The 21,414-nt window shown below is 38.7% G+C and overlaps 1 protein-coding gene and 1 long non-coding RNA gene across 3 annotated transcripts in view; one reads left to right on the top strand and one right to left on the bottom strand.

Moving 5' to 3' along the window:
- The window catches only part of LOC115278802, a 45,161-nt gene extending 40,841 nt beyond the window's left edge, over window positions 1-4,320 (bottom strand). Inside the window, exon 1 of the long non-coding RNA XR_003903099.1 lies at window positions 4,114-4,320. This is a non-coding gene — a long non-coding RNA (uncharacterized LOC115278802). The remainder of the gene's footprint in view (window positions 1-4,113) is intronic.
- A 69-nt stretch (window positions 4,321-4,389) lies between these two features.
- The window catches only part of MKLN1 (muskelin 1), a 182,728-nt gene continuing 165,703 nt past the window's right edge, over window positions 4,390-21,414 (top strand). For both annotated transcript variants that reach the window (XM_029923291.1, XM_029923293.1), the window contains exon 1: window positions 4,390-4,507. In XM_029923291.1, coding sequence (XP_029779151.1) covers window positions 4,410-4,507 — 98 coding nt within the window. In that variant the 5' untranslated portion in view covers window positions 4,390-4,409. The remainder of the gene's footprint in view (window positions 4,508-21,414) is intronic.

Below are 21,414 nucleotides of genomic sequence, written 5' to 3'. Positions count from 1 at the left end.
AATTTTTTAAATTTGTTTATTTATTTCTTTTGAGAGAGAAAGAGAGAGAGAGAGAGAGAGAATGACCAGGGGAGAGACAAAGAGAGAGAATCCCAAGCAGACTCCACACTGTCAACACAGAGCCCAATGTGGGGCTCAAATTCATGAACCTGAGCCGAAACCAAGAGTCAGGTGCTTAACCTACTGAGTAACTCAGGTGCCCCTTCAGCCACACTTTCTATTCTTTAAACACACCAACCCCTTTCCTGTCTCAGGTCTCTTATACTTGATTATTCTTTCTGGCTAGCCTTTTTGTGCTTGGTACTTCCTTACCATAGCTTAACTTTTACCTTCTTAGAGAAGTTTTCTTTATATCCAATCTAAATATTACTCCAGGGTAGTCTTTTCTTAGCACTCATAACAAACACAATAAAATTATTTAATTGATGACGAATGGATCAAGAAGATGTTGTCTATGTATACAATGGAATATTACATGGCAAGGAGAAAGAATGAAATCTGGCCATTTGTAGCAAGGTGGATAGAACTTGGGGGTGCTATGCTTAAGTGAATAATAAGTCAGGCAGAGAAGGACAGATACCATATGTTTTCACTCATATGTGGATCAGGAGAAACTTAATAGAGGACCATGGGGGAGGGAAAAGGGAAAAACAGTTAAGAAGAGGGAGGGAGGCAAACCACAAGAGACTCTCAAATACTAAGAACTTAGGGTTGATGGGTGTGGGGAGAGGGGAAAATGGGTGATGGGCATGGAGAAGGGCACTTGTTGAGATCAGTACTGGGTGTTATATGGAAACCAACTTGACAATAAACTATAAAAAAATTATCTAGTTGAGTTATTTATTATATGTTACCATATCAGGATGTAAGCTCCATGAAAGCAGAGTCCTTGTCTGGCTTGTTTGTTTATCCCTGTCTCCTTCACACCTAGACAAACCCTGGCACATCACAGCCTCTTAATTTTTTTTTTTTTTAAACAGGAGAAGATAGTGAATGGTGACAAACCAAATATAATCAGTTACTTTGTCTGGGAAGTATTTACTATGAGAAGCATACTGAAAAGGCATCAGAGAGTAAAAGATGACTGCTTTTAAGAGATGACAGGATGACTGGTCACTGGAGCTGTTGATTTCTGAATAATAACGATCCATTATCCAGTTCTCCACGAAGCTATCAATATGTCCCAATCTTTGAAGCGTGGGGGCACTAGAAGGACTAAATGGCAGTAGACAGTTTCCAGGCCTTCCCCACGTATCCTTATAATGAACTCCATCACCTAAGGCACTGCTCCAAACGCAGAGGAGGATATAAAGATATATCTCTAAGAGATCTGAGTTACTAGCAGACTCCTGCAGATTTTGAAATTTCTTTATTCTTCTATTTTATCTTAACATTTACATACATCTTGTGTTCAGTATCATAATATATCCATATTTATGTTAACATATGAATACTTTAAATTATTCCACTGCTTGTAAAGTCTTTCCTACAAGGAAGCCAAGCTATCCTGGGTCTTTACATTCTCCATGGCAATTGTACCTCAGGGATACATGTTTGCTATCTGAGTCGTTTTGGCATTCTCTTTCTTCTGCAACCCAAGTTCTCTTTTAGCATAATTTAATTGTCAATAAATATTCATTGAGCATCTACTATGTACTGAACATTCTGGCAGGACTGAGGATGTCACTCTGAACAAGATATGCACAACTCCTACCTGCATGAGAGTTACTGTTTAGGGAGAAAGAAGAGGAAAAAAAAGAGGAAATTAAAATATATTGTGGTAGCTGCTAAGGAGGAAAAACCAAGGTGCCAATGGAGATATAAAAACTGGCAGCTAACCTCAAAATTGGTGATGAGGAGTGGCGCCTAGGTGGCTCAGTTGGTTGATGTCTGACTTGGTTTTGGCTCAGGTCATGATCTCACAGTTTGTGAGTTGGAGTCCCATGTTGGGCTCTATGCAGACAGCTCAGAGCCTGCTTGGGATTCCTTCTCTTTCCCTCCTCTTTCTGCCCTTCCCCCACTCACTGTTTCTCTTAAAATAAATAAACTAAAAAAAACAGGTGACGAGGAATGATTTCCAGAATGAAATAATCTTAAAAGTGAGCAGGAGTTAGCCAGGTGAAGAATGATGGACAGTGTTCCTGGTTTGGCTTAGACTGAGCTCTGGAAGCCTGAGAGAGCACAGAACTTATACAAGCCCATTCAGTGTGTTTGTCTAGTGTGGCAGGAGTAAAGCTTGCAAAGGAGAAAGAAGAGAGAAGGCTGGAGAGGTAATCAAGGCAGGATATGAGAGGCCTCTGCTAAAGGATTTGGAATAGAAAGTCACTGAAAATCATTTCAGAAAGAACTGGCTTATATCTATTTTTTATTTTTATTAAAAATTTTTTTTTAATGTTTGTTTATTTTTGAGAGAGAATGGGGAAGGGGCAGAGAGAGGAGACAGAATCAGAAGCAGGCTCCAGGCTTGTAGCCGTCAGCACTGAGCCCAACACGGGCCTCGAACTCATGAACCGAACCCATGAACCCTTAGATCACAACCTGAGCCGAAGTCAGACGTTTTACCCACTGAGCTACCCAGGAGACTCACCCCTCTATTTTCTAAAAGGATCATTCAGAAACCACAGCTCTGTATCTGGACGAGAACACTCTATTTACATTAGGGTAGAGGTGTAATTAGCAAATCCAGTGCCCCAAACTAACTGAACTGAGTCACCATCTTAATTTTCTCCCCTCAAAAGCCTTTCTTTGCCCCAAAGTTCACCATAAGCCTCTTCAGGACTAACCTTCTCTGGCCTTTCCCCGTCTCTGGGCTCCCAACTCCAGTCATGGGGGTACAGCATTCCATCAAGGAACAGATCCTTTTCCAACCTGCTGCCCCACCCAAAGCGCATGTGATTTTTATTTATAAAAAAATTTTTAATGATTTTTGATACAGAGAGAGACAGAGCATGAGAGGGGGAGGGGCAGAGAAAGGGAGACACAGAACCTGAAGCAGGCTCCAGGCTCTGAGCTAGATGTCAGCACAGAGCCTGAGGCGGGGCTCGAACCTACGAACATGAGATCTGACCTGAGCCGAAGTCGGAGGCTTAACCGACTGAGCCACCCAGACGTTAACATAGTGTGGCCTTCTTTGGGGCATTCTTGATCGGATATGATAGCCAAGGCCACTACTAAGTTTTGCCTGATGGAAACGGGGAGTCAGGGAAAGATGTGAGAAGGTCAGGGGCGGCTTAATGATTAATAAGGGTAAGAGAATACAACTATTGAGGTTTTCAACACACTGGGTCATTCACTGAGAAACTTTTGCAGGATTTTTCCATGGGTCGGGTGGAGATGAAGATATTGTCAAGGCTCTTAGGGGTAGAACTTTTAGGGCTTTTCCAGTGAGTCCCGAGCACTTCGGTACCCGCAGGGGCTAAGCCAGGAACTAAACCTGCACAACCCCGACGCACAGGTACCGATGGAAGCATTATCTAAAACTGCCAGATATTTGCAGCGAATGTTCCCGTTTTTGATAAGAAGCTGGCGTGCCGCCCTTACAGCACTGAGAGCACCAGGGCTGTTATTCCCTCTCGGCTCTTTTTTTTTCCAACGCCGTCTGCCTCTAGCTCTTTCTGAACTTTTGGGCTACATGCCTGTCAGAGCCACAAGCGGGCAGATTTTAACGACTGGAAAAAAAACAAACAAAACGATGACACACGGCTTCCCAACTCCTTAAGGTGTTCTCCGGTCTGGGGGTGAATGTCATTACCGAGCAAGCGGAGCGCACGGCCCGGGGTGAGAGCGTTAGCCACGAATGTTTACGGGGACAGGCACCGCCGACGGCCCGCAGCACCGGGTGAGAGGACGCGCGAGTATTTCCTTTTCCTGTCTCCATGTGACTCGGGAACGCGGGGCAAGACATTTAAAACCAGGACCACGGCAGAGGGAAAGCGTGTTAGCGCTTCCGCGCCAGCTCCCTTCAGCTGCCTTAAAGGATTTGTCAACGGGAGAGGACAGCGGCTTCCAAAGTCGCTGAGGCGTCCCTTCTCCAAGTTCGTCCTCTCCGTTTCCCTCCCCGGCTCCCAAACCACAATTTCTCTCTTTTCGTGACATTCGTGGCTTTTTCCTTACCTCGCCTTGTAAGAAAAAGTCCTTGGCGCCGTTCCTCTCCGAACTCCACAGGAAAGCTCTCAGGGGCTCACAGTCCAGTCCCACTTTTGGTCAGTCATTAAGGAGTCTTAGCAGGTGTAAACTCTAGGAGAGAACCGAGGACCCGCGCTCGCCTCAGCCCTGCAAGCGGCTAGCAACATACCAGTCCCGGAGTGTGGGTGGCCCGGCGCGCCGCGGCCCCTTTAAGAGCAGGCCACGCCCCTCCCCTCCTCCCGGCGCGGCCGGCGGTCGGTGGCGGCCGCTACGGTGCTGACAAGATGGCGGCTGGCGGGGCTGTCGCTGCGGCGCCCGAGTGCCGGCTTCTGCCCTACGCGCTACACAAGTGGAGCTCCTTCTCCTCCACCTACCTTCCCGAGTAAGTGCCGACCCTTGGGCTCGTGTTGCTCTGCTCTTTGGCATAAGCACGGCGGGGCCGGGGGGCAGTGGAGGGCAGCCGAGCCGAGAGGCCCAGGCGGGGCCTAGTGAGGGGGACGCTTGGCCTCCCGCGTCTCAGTCCAGCCGCGGAGAGCTTTGCCCTCCCCACCCCCTATCTCAGGGAGGGGTTAGGGTCGGAAGAGCTGGGTCTGGGTTGGGGGGAAGGGGCCGCGTGTGCCCCGCGTGTATCTGGAGCGCGTAGGACAACGGGGACCCCGGCGATGTTTTGCCCGGGATTTGGGGGTTAAGGAGGGTTTGCGGGGCGGCTGGCTCAGGGAATCGGGGCAGGAACCGGAGCTTTCGGGGTCCCGACGGGTAGCAAAGGGGTGAAGATGTCTACGGTCGTGGGAGCTGGCCGGAGACGGGGGGACGGCTTAGCCGGTTGCCGCCGGGACAAAGTGTACTAAAGCTGAGAAGAGGAGTGATTGTTTCTGAGGGGGGTCATTAAAAGTGATTAGCTCCAGAGGAGTGAGAGGTAAAAGTCACGGAAGGCTGAAAAGTTGTGGGATCCGTCTGAATCCTTGCAAGTGGGGAGGGTTTGTAGGATTTGCAGAGGGTTGTCTTTTCTGGCTGGTATTTCTGAAGAAAGGTAGGGAGTGGGCTGGGACATTACCGAAGAGTTCCATTATATGATGGCTTCGAACTTGGATTTATACAGACCAACTTCCCAGCCCAGAAACTCAAATATAGACAGAAAAAGTCTGACTGTAATGAATCTGACTTCCAACACTGGCTTGGTCTGGGTCGCCGATTCGGGGTTAAAAAGAGTTCCACTGCGTTCCTACTGTATGTTTTTTGGTAGCAAATTCCTTCTGAAATGCCGAAAGTATTTTCATACAGTATTTATTTATTTTTTTTCATACAGTATTTATTTATCTTGAACTTATCTTTGAGAGAAGGACAGAATGTAAGTCCAATTTTACATGCAGATGGAGAAACTGTCTTAGTAAAGTTTTAAGACCTGTGTCCAGACAGCGAAGAAAAGTACTAGTTGTCCCCTGGAACATCATTTCACAAGTCCCAAGAATGAGTTGATAAACAAAACAAGTTACAAATAATTTGTCATTTGTGTTACTGAACAAAAAAAAGTTACTAGATCGTTGAAGCATACTCAGTTTTTCCATCTGTATTTTAAAAATTCTTCAAATTTTATTTTTCTAGTCAAGAATCTCAAAACGGATCTGTGGCTGGAAGAATTTAACTCTTGACTGCCAGCCCATTGTCCTAGTCACCAGGTCAAGGGTTGGCAAGTCAGGCCTTCAGTAGGGTTTGCTTCAGTGACTGGTGCCAAGTGACTTGTGGTCAGATCTGGCCTTGTGTGGCCTATTGATGGCTACTGCATGGCTGGGTCCCTGATTGATGTTGGACTCCCAACTTGTCATTTGAGAATGAGCCAGGTGAACCGCCCTCAGCTGGAGTTGAAATGTGGCCGTTGGTACTTGACTTCTGATTTTTGAGGTCAACAGATTCTTGAATCTGAAGAAAATTAGCATTTTTTCTGTGCCCCAGCTTAGGAGCACAGGCAGTAGAAAATTGGGGTGGCATCATTTGATTTAATAACTTTAGAGAAGTTTTCTGATATCAGAAATTTTCTTGGTCTTGAGTTTAGCCACTTCCAGGATTTTACTCCTGACGTTTCTGGTATAGGAGCAGGACTTGCATATCACAAGTCCCATTTGAGTTCTGAATAAAAAAGGAAGAGTATGGTTCGAGCAGGAAATGGTTTAGAGGTATTGCAACTTTATTCTGACTTATGTCTCATTATCCTAGTCCAAGATTTGAACTGGACAGAATACTAGTTTTGTTTAGAAGGCAGCTGTTTGAAATTGGAGGACCCATTGTTAAAATTCTCTCAAATATGTTTACATAGTACTTAATGCATATTTAAACTTTCAGGACACTTTCATTTACAACGTCTTACTTAATCCTTATGATATTCTGCTGTCTTATGCAGAACAGTTTTTATTTTAAAGCACTAAACTATTGAAATAGAAGAATAATTGGAACTTTTTTCTTTGAAAGAATATGGAGTATTATGGAACTTGAGTTTGAGAATTTTGCGTCTGCTGGATTGGTGTGTGCCATGCCTGAATTGTAAAACTTTTGGTTCTGAGCTATTAGCAAGTAAGGATGTTCTAGCTTTGTATAATATGAAGTGTAAGACAAATTGACTTTCTTTACTTTTGCCCTAAAATCCTCTTTAACAGCAGTTGCTGTTTTTCTTGGCAGTGACAGTCAAGTTAGGTACTTCCTAAAAATGTCTAATTTTAAGTAAAGCCATTTATTGTAGCAGTAGACAAGCAATATTTGGGTGGCAAACATTGATAACAAGTTGTAGACCTAGCCATTTGGAGGGGAGAATAATAAAACAATAATAACAATGGGAAACACTTAAACTGCATGCCTTCCATTTGCTAGGCTCCCTTATGAACACTTTAAGTGTATTAACTCATTTAATTCTCACACAGCTGTATGAAGAATTTCCATTTTCTAGGTGAGGAACCAGACCTGGAGAGGTTAAAAGTTGCCTCAGGTCACACAGCTAGATGAAGTCATGATTTGAACCTAGGCCGTTCCGCTTCACATTCCACAGTCTTAATAGTGCTGTTCTGTTTGTGCACAAAGGTAGAGACAGGAATTCAGAGATTGGAAAGAGTTCTTATATTAAAGGCTCTTAAATTTTAGTTCTGTAAAAACATGTGAAGTCATAAAAAAAAAAAAGGAAAAGTTCAGATATTTAGTTTCTTTCTAAGGACTTAGAATTTTTTTTCCTTCTCCTAAAGGTGGAAAAAAAACACATTTCTCCCCCTTATAACCCTTTTAGGTTTATTCAGACCTTAAAAATATTAAAGCAGATCTAGTTATAGATGTACATTTTTATTTTGAAACTAACAAAGTGTCTTTTTGTTTTGCAAAAACTCTTAGAGTTTAAGAGTATAAGAATTTTTGCAAAACTCTTAAAAATTTTGCCATGTTTTACATGTTTCTGATGTTTATATTTGGATATTAAGAGAAATACATTTTAATGATTAATTTTTAGAATTACAGGAAAGTATATATGTAAAAATATTTTTGAGAGAGAGAACAAGGAGGAGACGGGTAGAGAGAGGGAGAGAGAGAATCCCAAGCAGGCTTCGTCAGCCCATACAGAGCCTGACACAGGGCTCGATCTCATGAATCATGAGATCATGACCTGAGCCAAAAGCAAGAGTTGGACACTTAACCGACTGAAGTACCCAGGCGCCCCCATATGATCAACTGTTTCCTGACATAGCTAACAAATAGTGATACCAACTACACTTTATTTAGCACCTATTATATACAAGATGATTTTTCTGTGTAGTTTTGCTTAATCCTTAGAACAAACCAGCAAGACGAGTTTTGTGGTTGTTTTTACAGGTGAGGACACTGAGGTCCATACAGGTTAAATAACTTATGTTGATCATATAGTTTTCAAAACGCTTAGCAGGTTCTCTGACTTAAAAGTTATTGCACGTGCTTCTAGTAACAACTGCCACTTACTAAGTACCGTCTATTTAGGCACTATGCTTAGTACTTAGTGTGTCTTTTTTGATTTAGTCTTCACAAACACTTTGCAATAAGTATTATTCTATTTTACAGAATAGGGAAACTGAATGAAGTTCAGACGGGTAAACTAACTTGCCCAGGTCCAAGAGTTGAAAGGGTAGGAGATAGAATTCTGCTCTTGGGCCTTCTGACTACTTTTACTAGAGGTGTTTCAATATTTTGCAGGACTATATAGATGGTGCCTGATTGTAAATACAGTTAGGAAGTGCTATAAGGTTACAGAAAGAGAACAATATTTAGGTATACTTACTGTATTAATATAACAGCTGGGAGGACCTTTAACTACTTTGTTTTTAATTAAAAAATTTTTTTAAACGTTTATTTATTTTGAGAAAGAGAGATACAGAGTGTGAGTGGGGAAGGGTCAGAGAGAGAGGGAGACACAGAATCAGAAGCAGGCTCCAGGCTCTGAGCTGTCAACACAGAGCCTGAACCCACGAACTGTGAGATCCTGACCTGAGCTGAAGTCGGCCGCTCAACTGACTGAGCCACCCAGGCGTCCCTGGAAGGACCTTTAAAAGTTTTTTACACATTAGGTAATTTCATTGATACGGAATTATTCTGGTTTACATGTTACTGAAAGACTTGAATAGTTTAAGTAGTAAAATTTGATACATTTTTAAGTGTGTTCACCTTTTTTTCCTGTTAGTCTCCTTTATTAAGATAAAGCAATAGAAGATCATTGTGCGTATGAACTTGAGAATTTGTTACAATCCCATAGGCTCCTGCAAACCCACAAATATAAATCACTAGTTTGGTGATATTCCACTTCTTGGAGACTGGAAACTGTCATGTTCTTCCTTTCTCTCCTTTATTTCCCTTTCTCTAAACTGAAATTAGATACTGGCCTGGCTTAGGAACTTTATTGGCCACTGAAAGTTCTGATATTTTCAGTCTGATAATCTTAAAACTTTTGAAAAATAAAGATAATCCAGGATAGAAGAAAGGAACCTGAGGTGGATAAAGGACTAGAGATTCAGTCTGCAGTGCTGACTACTAGAACTGGATCTTTGTGACATACAGAAAGTTATTTTTTTCTGAGGATCAGCAGTTTCCTTTTATGTAGAAATAGTTTTTATTTTGATCAAATTCTAAGGAGGTTCTATATTATTTTTTTTCCATGTTGTAAATGTCTCTAGTATTTGCATTAACTTCTAGGTAAATGTAGTAGGTTTTGCAGTCAAATGCTCTACTCCTGAGCTATACCCCCAAATGTAGTAGGTTTTGAATACATGATTTTGGAGCCTGATAAGGGGACTATGTGATATTTTGTATGTAGATAAGATAGGTTTCAGGTGTTTGTGGCAATCTGACTGTTGTATTTCAGTTGTTCAGAAATCATCTTTTAGGAACTCCTAGCTGGTTCAGTTGATGGAGCATGTGACTGTTGATCTTGGGGTTGTGAGTTCCATCTTTGGGTGTAGAGATTACTTAAAAATAAAATCTCAGGGGTGCCTGGGTGGCTCAGTCAGTTAAGTGTCCGACTTCAGCTCAGGTCATGATCTCCTGTCTCATGGGTTCAAGCCTGCTTCTCTTATTCTGTGTTTCCCTCTCTCTGCCCCTCCCCCACTCACATTGTATCTGTCTCAAAAATAAATATTTTAAAAAATCTAAAATTATTTTTGGAAATAAGAGGGATTTCTAGATTTTAATTTTAGAGATCTAGATATTAATACCTAAGAATGGCTCTTTGTATTTACTCTAGTTTTTGGTACCTTGTGAGTTTGTAGCATGACTGTTCCATCAGTTCTGAAAAAACTTTTGATGGATATTCTTCAAAGATTGTTTCTGCCCTGTTCTTTTTTTCATTCCCACTGTGACTCCATTGAAATCTATATTCTACCTTTTATCATGTTCCCTGTGTCTCTAATGCTTTTCCTGGTCTTTTCTGTCTTTTTTTTTTTTGTTTGGTTTTTTTTTTTTTTTTTTTGGTCTCCTTCCATTCTGGATAGGTTTTACTTGCCTGTGTTCCTGTTTACCAGTTCTCTATTCAGCTATGTCCAGTTTGCTTTTAACCCCATCTGTATTTCTTGATTTCAGTTATAGTATTTTTTTAGTGTTAGAATTTTTTTTCTAATATTTATTTTTGAGGGAGAGAAAGCTGCTCATGTGATAATGAGTTGAGGAGGGGTAGAGAGAGAGATGGAGGGAGACGGAGAATCTGCAGCAGGCTCCAGGCTCCAGGCTCCGGGCTGTCAGTGCAAAGCCTGGCATGGAACTCAGTCCCACAAACTATGTGATCATGACCTGAGCTGAAGTTGGACCCTCAACCGACTGAGCCACCCAGGTGCCACAGTGCTAGAATTTTTATTTGATTCTCTCTTTCACTCTTCTTAATATATTCTAATTTTTTTGGTGAAAATATCCTTATTGTCACCTATTTTCTTGAACATATCAAGTTATTTTAAAGTCTGTATCGGAAGACTCTAATATCTGGATCTGTACATCGATTTCTGGTTTTTTACTTTTTGGTTAAGTATCTTGGTGTGTATATAACAATATAATTGTTATTATATGTAACTATAGTATAGTCTTATGTTGTATAATTATTATTATTTTTACAATTATCACCACCATTTTGGGGGGTAATTTTTGATTAAATGCCAGACATTATATACAGAATTTTAGATACAGGTAGAAATTACACTTGTGTAACTAATGATATATTTCTCTAGAGAAGATTCACCTGTCTTATGGCAGGCAGATGGGATAGAGGCAGATCACCTCAATTTGACCTTCAGTCAAGAACTGAACAGACTTCGGCACTTGGGTGGCTCTGTTGGTTAAATGTCGACTTCGGCTTGGGTCATGATCTCACTGATCATGAGTTTGAACCCCACATTGGGCTCTGTACTGACATTGCAGAGCCTGAGCCCACTTCAAGTTTTGTGTCTCCCTCTTTCTCCACCCCTCCCTCACTCATGATCTGTCTCTGTCTGTTTCTCAAAAATAAACATTAAAAATTAAAAAAAATAAAAACTGAATGGACTCGAAGCTGGGTTTTTGGTTTTGTAAACCTCTAGTTTGCCCAACTTTGGTAGTTCTCTAGGGAACCCAACTGAGAGACTGGTTGTTTCTAGGAGTTCTTCTGCTTTTGTCTCTGCAGCAGCATGAGAATCCTAAAAGTTCCTCTTTGCTTTTCAGTTTCTTTCTGTGGTCTTTTTAGCCTCTGCTCTCTGTAGTTCAAGACTTGACAGGTGCCCAAGAGGAAAGAAAATCGGTACACAGTGTCGGGCTTGTTCTTGTATGCCTCCTTTCACCATAGGTTCTTGACTCCTTAAATTCTGGACATGATGACAAGACCCAATATCCTAGTTTTGTCTTCCTGACCACATGAAAATTGCCAGAAGTTCTGCTGACCTTTTTGCCTTTTAGTGGCTATTCTTTCCCAGTGCTGTTAAAGAAATAGATGGAATGCCCTGTGTAGAATGTGACATTCCCTTTAATGAATTCTGTGGGCTCTCGAGTCCTAGCTGCCTCAGAAAGTCTGTGATACCTTAAGAATGTTTTTTTCTATTTTGTAGAGTTTTTCTAGGAATGTTGATCTGCTACAGGCTATTCTGTCATATGCAGAAGCAGAAATCTTTCTGTGTTTAGTTCTTATGGAATAGATTGTTATATCTTGAAGGCCTATGAGTTCCTCGTGATTCTATTAAACTTAAACTTTGAGCTCCAGAATTTTTTTTGTCAGGTGTTTTCCTTCACTTTGCCTTTTGACATCTTAACTGCTTACTCCTAATACTTGATGGGAAAAATTATGAAATAGAAATAACATTATTTATTAGCAATTGTTTTAAGTTCTTATTGACTAAGAATTAAACTGAGACTTTATTTTTGGTTTTGTTGGTGATTTATAAGTCTTTTTTTGACACTTAATTGATCATGAAGTCCAGAAATTGAGTTGTTGTTTTTATAATGTTTTATTTATTTTTGAGAGAGCACAAGCGAGGGAGGCTGACAGCACAGAGCCCAGTGTGGGGCTTGAAGTTATGAACCGTGAGATCATGACCTTAGCTGGAGTTGGACATTCAACTGACTGAGCCACCCTGGTGCCCCCAGAAATTGAGAGTTTAATTTTTGTCCTAGCATATAGTTATTTCCTTTCCTATAATGTACTTTTTATATTACCTTAGAACTTTAATGACAAAAAAGAACTTTCTTGGGAATCTTATATTATGTGAAGACATTGTTTAGAAGGAAGATACTATGGTCTAATATACATTTTGTGGCTTATAAATATTGTTAGTATTTAATACTTTTTAAATATCCTTATTGCTTTAGTATGGCTTATTTATTGTTGTAATCACCTAAATATTTGTTCTTAAGGCATGTTGTTTTGTATAAATAAATGCCAACTTATTTCAGGTATCCTTGGATAATGTCCCCTTTCCCCTTCCTCTCATTATCCCCTTTCTTCCCTTTTCCCTTTTGATTTAAGTAGTTTGATCAGAAGAGCCATAACCTAACTCCTACTTATTCTTCATCTGTCAGCTAAAATGTCACTTTATCGGGAAACTGTGTCTCACCTCCATTTTCCACCAATAGGTCTGGCACCCCTTCCTTTGCCCCAGCAGTTAAATGTTTTTATACAAATATGTACCTTTCTCATATATCACTTTATATAGTTTATAACTATTCATTTATTTCTATAATTTCTTGATTAATAGCTATCCCCCCAAGTAGACCACAGTGTCATAGGGACTGTGGAATTTCCCTCTTCCTCATCGTTTTAGTTCAGCATAATGTTTATTAAATGAATAAATGACTGAATTAACTAGGCATTTGGCTACTTTTTTTTTTAAACCTTTTTTTAAATGTGTATTCATTTTTGAGAGAGAGACAGAGGAAGGGAGGGAGCAGGGGACGGGCAGAGAGAGAAAGAGACACAGAATCCTAAGCAGGCTCTGGGCTCTGGGCTGTCAGCACAGAGGCTGACATGGGGCTTGGACCCACGAACCCTGAGATTGTGACCTGATCTCACATGACCTCACATGACCTGATCTGGTTGGATGCTTAACTGACTGAGCCACCCGGGAGCCCCACTTTAATGCAGTTTTAATCTGGGGCTAGAGAGAGTCATATACTGGCTATTTTCAAAATCCGAAATAATTAGTAATCTGTAAATCCATGCTATAAATTCTCATGGTTCCCATAGCTTTTGACAATTTCTGAGAATATTTTAAGTGAAATTGGTTATCTTGAGTGAGAGGTGTTATATTTGGAAGGACTTGAATAATAGAAAACTTCTTATCCTGGAGTTGTAAAAAGTTTGTATTAAGTTATTTATAATTCTTATAGCCAGTATTTCTGATGAGACCTTGAGAACTTTTTTAAAGCCAAGTTTACAACCAATAATGAAGCAACACAAAGAGAAATCAAGGAATTGATCCCATTTACAATTGCACCAAAAACCATAAAACACCCAGGAATAAACCTAACCAAAGAGGTGAAAAATCTATACACTGAAAGCCACAAAAAGCTTGTGAAGAAAACTGAAGAAGACCCAAAAAAGTGGAAAAATATTTTATGTTCCTGGATTGGAAGAACAAATATTGTTAAAATATCAATAGTACCCAAAGCAATCTACATATTCAATGCAATCCCTATCAAAATAACACCAGCATTCTTCATTGAGCAAGAACAACAATCCTAAAGTTTGAATGGAATCAGAAAAGACCCCTGAATAGCCAAAGCAGTTCTGAAAAAGAAAATCAAAGCTGGAGGCATCAGAATCCTGGACTTCAAACTGTATTACATAGTTGTAATCATCAAGAGAGTGTGGTACTGGCACAAAAACATAGATTAATGGAACAGAATAGACAATCCAGAAATGGACCCACAAACATATGGCCAACTAATCTTTGACAAAGCAGAAAAGAATTGTCCAATGGAATAAAGACAGTCCCTTCAGCAAATCTTTTTGGGAAAACTGGACAGTGACATGCAGAAAAATGAACCTGGACTACTTTCTTACACCATACACAAAAATAAACTCAAAATGGATGAAATACCTAGATGTAAGACAAGAAGCCATCAAAATCTGAGAGGAGAAAACAGGCCAAAACCTCTTTGACCTCAGCCGCAACAACTTCTTACTTAACATGGCTCTGGAGGCAAGGGAAACAAAAGCGAAAGTGAACTAATTGGGACCTCATCAAAATAAAAATCTGTATGGCAGAAGAAAGAATCAGCAAAAGCAAAAGGCAACCAACAGAATGGGAGAAGATATTTGCTAATGACATATCAGATAAAGGGTTAGTATGCAAAATCTATAAAGAACTTAATCAAACAAACCCAAAACAAATAATCCGGCAAAACAATGGGCAAAAGACATGAATAGACACTTTTCCAAGGAAGACATCCAGATGGCTAACAGACTCATGAAAAAATGCTCGATACCACTCATCATCAGGGAAGTACAAATTAAAACCACAATAAGATACCACCTCACACGAACAACAGATGTTGGTGAGGATGCAGAGAAAGAGGATCTGTTTTGCACTGCTGGTGGGAATGCAAACTGGTACAGCCACTCTGGAAAACAGTATGAAGTTTCCTCAAAAAGTTAAAAATAGAATTACCCTTTGACTCAGCAACTGTACTACTTGTTATGTATCCAGGGGATAGAGGTATGCTGTTTCAAAGGAGTACTTGCACTCTAGTGTTTATAGCAGCACTATCGACAATAGCCAACGTATGGAAAAAGCTCAAATGTCCATCACCAGATGACTGGATAAAGAAGATGTGGGATGTGTGTGTGTGTGTGTGTGTGTGTGTGTGTGTGTGTGTGTGTGTAGTATTAGTGATGAAAAAGAATGAAATCTTGCCATCTGCAACAACAGGGATGAAACTAGAGGGTGTTGCGCTAAGTAAAGTTAGTCAATCAGAGAAGGACAAATATATGACTTGACTCACATGGAATTTAAGATACAAAACAGATGAACATAAGGGAAAGGAAGCAAAAATAATATAAAAACAGGTAGGGGGCAATATATAAGAGACTCTTAAATATAGAGAACAAACAGGGTTGCTGGAGGGATTGAGGGAGGGGGAAATGGGCTAAATGGGTAAGGGGCATTAAGGAAGACACTTGTTGGGATGAGCACTGGATGTTACACATAGGGAATGAATCACTGGAATCTACTCCTGAAATCATTGTTGTACTATATGCTAACTAACTTGGATGTAAATTTAAAAAATAAAAATAAAATGTTAATAAAAGAGGAAATAGTATGTGGGATAGAAAAGAAGTTGGTTACAGATTTTCTCTGTAAATGTGAAGATATTGTGAATTAAAAGGTTATTAAAAGCAAAAAATGCTGAGTTTATTACAGAATTTGATTTGCCTAATAGTTTTTAATAGTTTTAGAGTATATTATCTATATTTTGATTAATTTTAGGATGGGGTCATTTCCTTTAATTCCTTGAATATAGGTGTTAGTTGACTTTTTTTTTTTTTAATATAACAGTATTTTGGGTTTGGAAGTTCACATTCCATATAGTTTGACTATTTAAAGTATATAATGATTTTACTATGTTCACAGATATGTATGACTATTACTATAGTCAATTTTAGAACATTTCTATAGTCTCAAAAAGAAAACCCTTTAGCCATTTTCCACTTAATCAGCCATTTCTAGACACCAAACTAATTTCTGTATCTATAGGTTTGCCTGTTCCAGGCATTTCAGATAAATGAAATCATATAATAATGTAGTCTTTTGTGATTGGCTTTTTTCACTTAGCATATTGTTTTAGGGCTCACCCATTTTATAGCATGTATCAGTACTACATCTTTTTAATTTGGCTGATAATATTCCATTCTGTTTATACACCACATTTTGTTTATCCATTCATTAGTGGATGGACATTTGGGTTGTATTTCACTTTTTAGCTATTATGAATAATGCTGCCATTAACCTTTGTTTATATATAGTATATAGTATTTTTACATAGTATGTTTTTATATCTTTTGGTTAGTAAATGCCTAAGATTAGAATTTCTAGGTTATAATATGGTAACCAGGTTTAACTGTTTGAACAACTACCAGCTGTTAGTTTTTTTTCTTTTATTGAATTAGTACCAAGAAACTGATTAATGCACATGAATTAAGTTCCTGTAAGGATAATGACCATCTGAAATTAGATAGCAAATTATTTGATTTCAGGTTTATTGCCCTGAGAAATTTCCGTGACTGTTTAGCTACTCATTTCTCTTCCTTAATTTTTTTGTTTTATTAAAAAAATTAATTCCTGTATAATTAACATACAGTATTATATTCATTTCAGAGGTACAATATACTAATTAAACAATTCCATCTATTACTCAGTGCCCCTTCATTTTTGTCACCCATTCCCCCCTTCACTTCCCATATGGTAACCATCAGTTTGTTCTGTATAATTAAGAGTGTATTTCTTGATTTCTTTTTTCCCCTGTGTTCATTTGTTTTGTTTTTTAAATTCCACATGAGTGAAATCCTATGGTATTTGTGTTTGACTTACTTCACTTAGCATTATACTCTGTAGATGCATCCATGTTTTTGCAAATGGCAAGATTTCATTCTTATTTATTTCCGAATAATATTTCATTGTATACATATAACACACCTTCTTTATCCATTTATCTATGGATGGACAGTTGGGCTGCTTTCATAATTTGGTTATTATAAATAATGCTGCAGTAAACATAAGGGTACATGTATCCCTTTGAATTAGTGTTTTCACAGTCTTTGGATGAATATCCAATAGTGCGATTACTGGATTGTAGAGTAGGTCTGTTTTGAATTTTTTGAGGAATGTTCATATTGTTGGTGGTTATACCAGTTTACATTTCTAACAACAGAACAGAAATGTTCCTGTTTCACCATATCCTCATCAACACATGTTGTTTCTTGTGTTTTTGATTTTAGCTATTCTGACAGGTATGAGGTGATATCTCATTGCAGTTTTGATTTGCATTTTCCTGATGATGAATGATGTTGAGCATCTTTTCATGTTGGTCATCTGGATGTTTTTAGAGAAATGTTTATTCATGTCTTTTGCCCATTTTTAAATTGGATTATTTGTTTTTTGGGTGTTGTGTCAGTTCTTTATACATTTTGAATACTAACCCTTTGTGAGATATGTCATTTGCAGATATATTCTCACATTCAGCAGTTGTCTTTTAGTTTTGTTGAGTGTTTGCTTTGTTGTGCAGAAGCTTTTTATTTTGGTATAGTACCAATACTTTATTTTTGCTTTAGTTTCCCTTGCCTCAGGATAGACATACTTGGATAAATGTTGCTATGGCTGATGCCAGAGAGATTACTGCCTATACTCTGTCCTAGGATTTTTATGGTTTCATGTCTTACATTTAATCCAGTTTGAGGTTTTATTTGTTTGTTTATTGAGAGAGAGGGAGAGCATGAGCCAGGGAGGGGCTGAGAGAGAGAGACAGAAGACATAAAGCAGGTTCCACACTATCAGCGCAGAGCCTGAAGCTGGACTTGATCTCATGAGCCATTAGATCATGCCCTGAGCCAAAGTCGGACACTTAACTCTTAACTTCCCACATGCCCCGTTTTGAGTTTATTTTTGTATATGGTTGTAAAAAAGTGGTTCAGTTTCATTCTTTTGCATGTAGCTGTCTGGTTTTCTTGGCACCATTTGTTGAAGAGACTGTCTTTTTCCTACTGCATATTCTTGCCTTTATGTTGAAGGTTAAGGACCATGTAATTGTAGGTCAATTTCTGGACTTTCTATTCTGTTCCTTTGATTATCTTCCTTTATTATTGATTGCAATATATGTTATGGATTGGCTTCATATCTTAAGATACCTACCCACCTGTCACAGTATACATACATTGAGACATACATATATACACTTTGTTGAGCAGTTAGTGGTGGGGATGTGAGTTGAACGTTGGTATATTTTTTTCTAAAATTCATATGGTTTGCTTACATTATGAAATCTTTCTTTAAAAAATGGAGGCATAGATTTTAAAAGAGTTGAAAATAACTTTTATTTGACAGAATGGTTTCTTGCAGAACATAGAGGGAATTTCAGATAATTGGAAAATTCATACATCTAGGTCTGAAGGTTTAAGCTTCATCTATCACAATTTCCATTTTACATAATCGAAAATGCCACTGTAGGTTACAGGTTAAAGAAAAACTTTGGTATTATTTATATATTTCTTTGCTGCATTGTGGTATTCAAGTTACTATTATGGGTTTTCACATTTTTGGCTGTCTTATCACAAATAAATTATTAGTGCCTATTAACTCGTGAGTAATAGCCAGACCTATTTGAAGGTATAAGAGAAGAGTCTTTGGTGATGAGCTATCTATACATACAGTAGTACAAAAGACACATATTGAGGGTAATAAAAGCTAAGTTAAGATGTATGATAAAAGCAGTAAGTGTTACAGAAATCCGAAGTGAATTCAGGGGATGGAGCTGTTACTCTTGGCCAGGGCTTGAGGAGAGACTTCTTAGATGAGGTAAATGAGCTGTGCCTGCCTTTGTGTACAGATATAACTTATTATCCTTCAGATTTCTTGAATACAGCAATTTACCCTTGCTCGTATGCATATTCAAGAACTTCTATTTGGGAAATTGAGTTAACATTTAGAATTTGTCTGGTTACTGAGACTTCTCTCAAATAGTTGTGCTTTACAGGATGCTTGATACAGGCCAGGTCATTGATTAGATACTTCTTCCTTAGACGTAACATATGTGGACTGGTGTCCTTGCCCATATTTCTGTGCAAAGCCACCACTTTTTAATGCATTAAGTCTTTTTTTAATTTTTTGTTCAGATTTATTTCATAGTTACAGTATTACAAAAGAGTCTATTTACTGAACGTAGCTTGGCTAATAGTGTTCCAGAATCATTTGTCGTCTTCCCCTCTTCACAATTAACATTTATTTTATCTGTATTTGTCAGTGAACTGCCCTTTATTTATACTCCTTTATGATTCTGTGTATTAGGAGATATAAGCATGCATTTTTTGCAGATGAATTTTGGCGACTGAAAAAAATTAATATAATGGAAACAAAACGTTTTGAGTATTATTTCATTCTTATGAGCATATTAAGATAATTTGAATTTTTTTATGGTACTCTAACCTGCTTTTTCCAGGGCATTTAGGGCAGTGCTTATTTTTATATTTATCTAAAATATAATGCATGGATTGCAAATTAATCCTCTAACAAATACGTAATGATACTGATAGTGATGTGTTCTGAGATTTACTGAGTTGAATAGAACAGTTTTATGAGGTGTCCTGGAATTATGATGAGCTCTTAGGATGTCATTATAAGTTCTAGAATATTTTTAATTCTGTAGATAAAATGCTTCAGATATAATGATATATTTAAAAAAAACAGGGCAAAAGACCCTCCTTTGTGTGTGTGTGTGTGTGTGTGTGCGCGCACATGGATTGTAATAATTGGATTTATTGTATTTTTTAATGCCTTTTTTGGGTGTTTTGCAAAGTTTTAAATTTTATTTCATTTTAGCAAACAAATATTACTTTTTAAAAAATGTTTTTATTTATTTTTGAGAGAGAAGGAGACAGCATGAGCAGGGGAGGGGCAGAGAGAGAGGGAGACACAGAATCTGAAGCAGGCTCCATGCTCTGGGCTGTCAGCACAGAGCCCAATGCGGAGCTCAAACCCACGAACCGTGAGATCATGACCTGAGCTGAAGTTGGACACTCAACCGAGTGAGCCACCCAGGGGCCCCAAATATTACTTTTAAACAAGAAATAAATAGAGGTGGTGTGTTTGTATGATTTGTTTGGTTAGTTACAAAGGATCCTATATCTCATGTTATGAGTTGGAATTTTATTTTTTGGAAAGTTAGTAGCTATCTAAGGATGTTAAGTAGAGAGCTGATATGAATAAAGTCTATGGTTTATAATTTAAAATTTTAAACACTCTTAAGACCTGGCGGTTTCGATTTAGTAGCTAATTTGAACAGCAGTCTTCAAAGTGTGACATGCTCATCCCTGGGAGTACATGTAGACTTTCCAGAGGGTATATGACATAATAGCTGTAAGGGATTCAGTTTCCTGACTCTTATTGTTCTTGTGTATTCACTCTTAAAAATTGAACTGCCAGAGAATTTGCCTGTGCTTTAGGGCTTTGCTACTACTTTGAGCATGGTTCATTCACCAGTAGCATTGTCATGACCAGGTGGTTGTTCGACATGCAGAATCTCAGACCCTACCCTAGACCTACAGTCATAGTCTACATTAAAAAAATTTTTTGTTTATTCATTTTGAGAGAGAGAGATAGAGAGAGTAGGTGGGGGAGGGGCAAAGAGAGCAGGAGAGTGAGAATCCCAAGTAGGATCTGTGCTGTCAGCTTGGAGCCTGATACAGGGCTTTCATTCATGAACTGAGATCATAAACTGAACTGAAACCAAGAGTCTGACACTTAACCACTGAGCCATCCAGGTGTCCCCATAGTCTACATCTTTTGATAGGAACCTCAGGTGATTTGCCTGCACTTTGAATGCTTCTGGCTTTCCTACCTCCTATTTCATGATTGCAAAGGAGGCACCCCTCTTACCTATGTGTAAAAATCTCCAAGGTGCCAAACCCAGGGATAGTCTAAGAGTTGGTATTGAGGTTGAGAAAGTGAATGGCTTAAAAAAAGAAAAATCCGCTTGAAAAATAGGTGGTTCTCAATTCTTTCTTTTAAATGAAATAAAAAAGAGGACCTAGTTTGTCTGTTAGTAGGTCATAAGAAATGATTTAAATAATTTTTTAAATGTTTATTTAATTTTTTTAATGTTTATTTTTGAGAGAGACAGAGTGCAAGCAGAGGAGGGGCAGAGAGAGAAGGAGACACAGAATCCCAAGTAGGTTCCAGGCTCGGAGCTGTTGGCACAGAGCCTGACGTGTGGCTCGGGCTTACAAACTGAGATCATGACCTGAACTGAAGTTGGATGTTCAACTGACTGAACCACCCAGTTGCCCCAGAAATGATTTTTAATGATAGCTCATTATGTGATTTTTAGCATAAAATTTAGAAGGAGGTAAAAAAAATTAATAGTACTAACAGAAATTCCTTCTGTTCTTATGTATTTATGTGAGCAGGGCTTTTAATGCATGCACCTATAAAAATGAAAATAGGTATAGACTTGATGCTCAGTTCCATCTTATTCTAGCAGTGATGTTCATCCATATACCCATGAAATAATTGTTAAAAAATTTTTGCCCGTATCTTTGAGAATCATTTCTAATCAAATTTTGTAATTTATTTACATTGT

The sequence above is a fragment of the Suricata suricatta genome, chromosome 2, assembly GCF_006229205.1.
Source record: "Suricata suricatta isolate VVHF042 chromosome 2, meerkat_22Aug2017_6uvM2_HiC, whole genome shotgun sequence".
Taxonomy (NCBI): Eukaryota; Metazoa; Chordata; class Mammalia; order Carnivora; family Herpestidae; genus Suricata; species Suricata suricatta.
The sequence above is the reverse complement of the archived record's forward strand: the minus strand, read 5'-3'. Positions and strand labels throughout refer to the sequence as shown.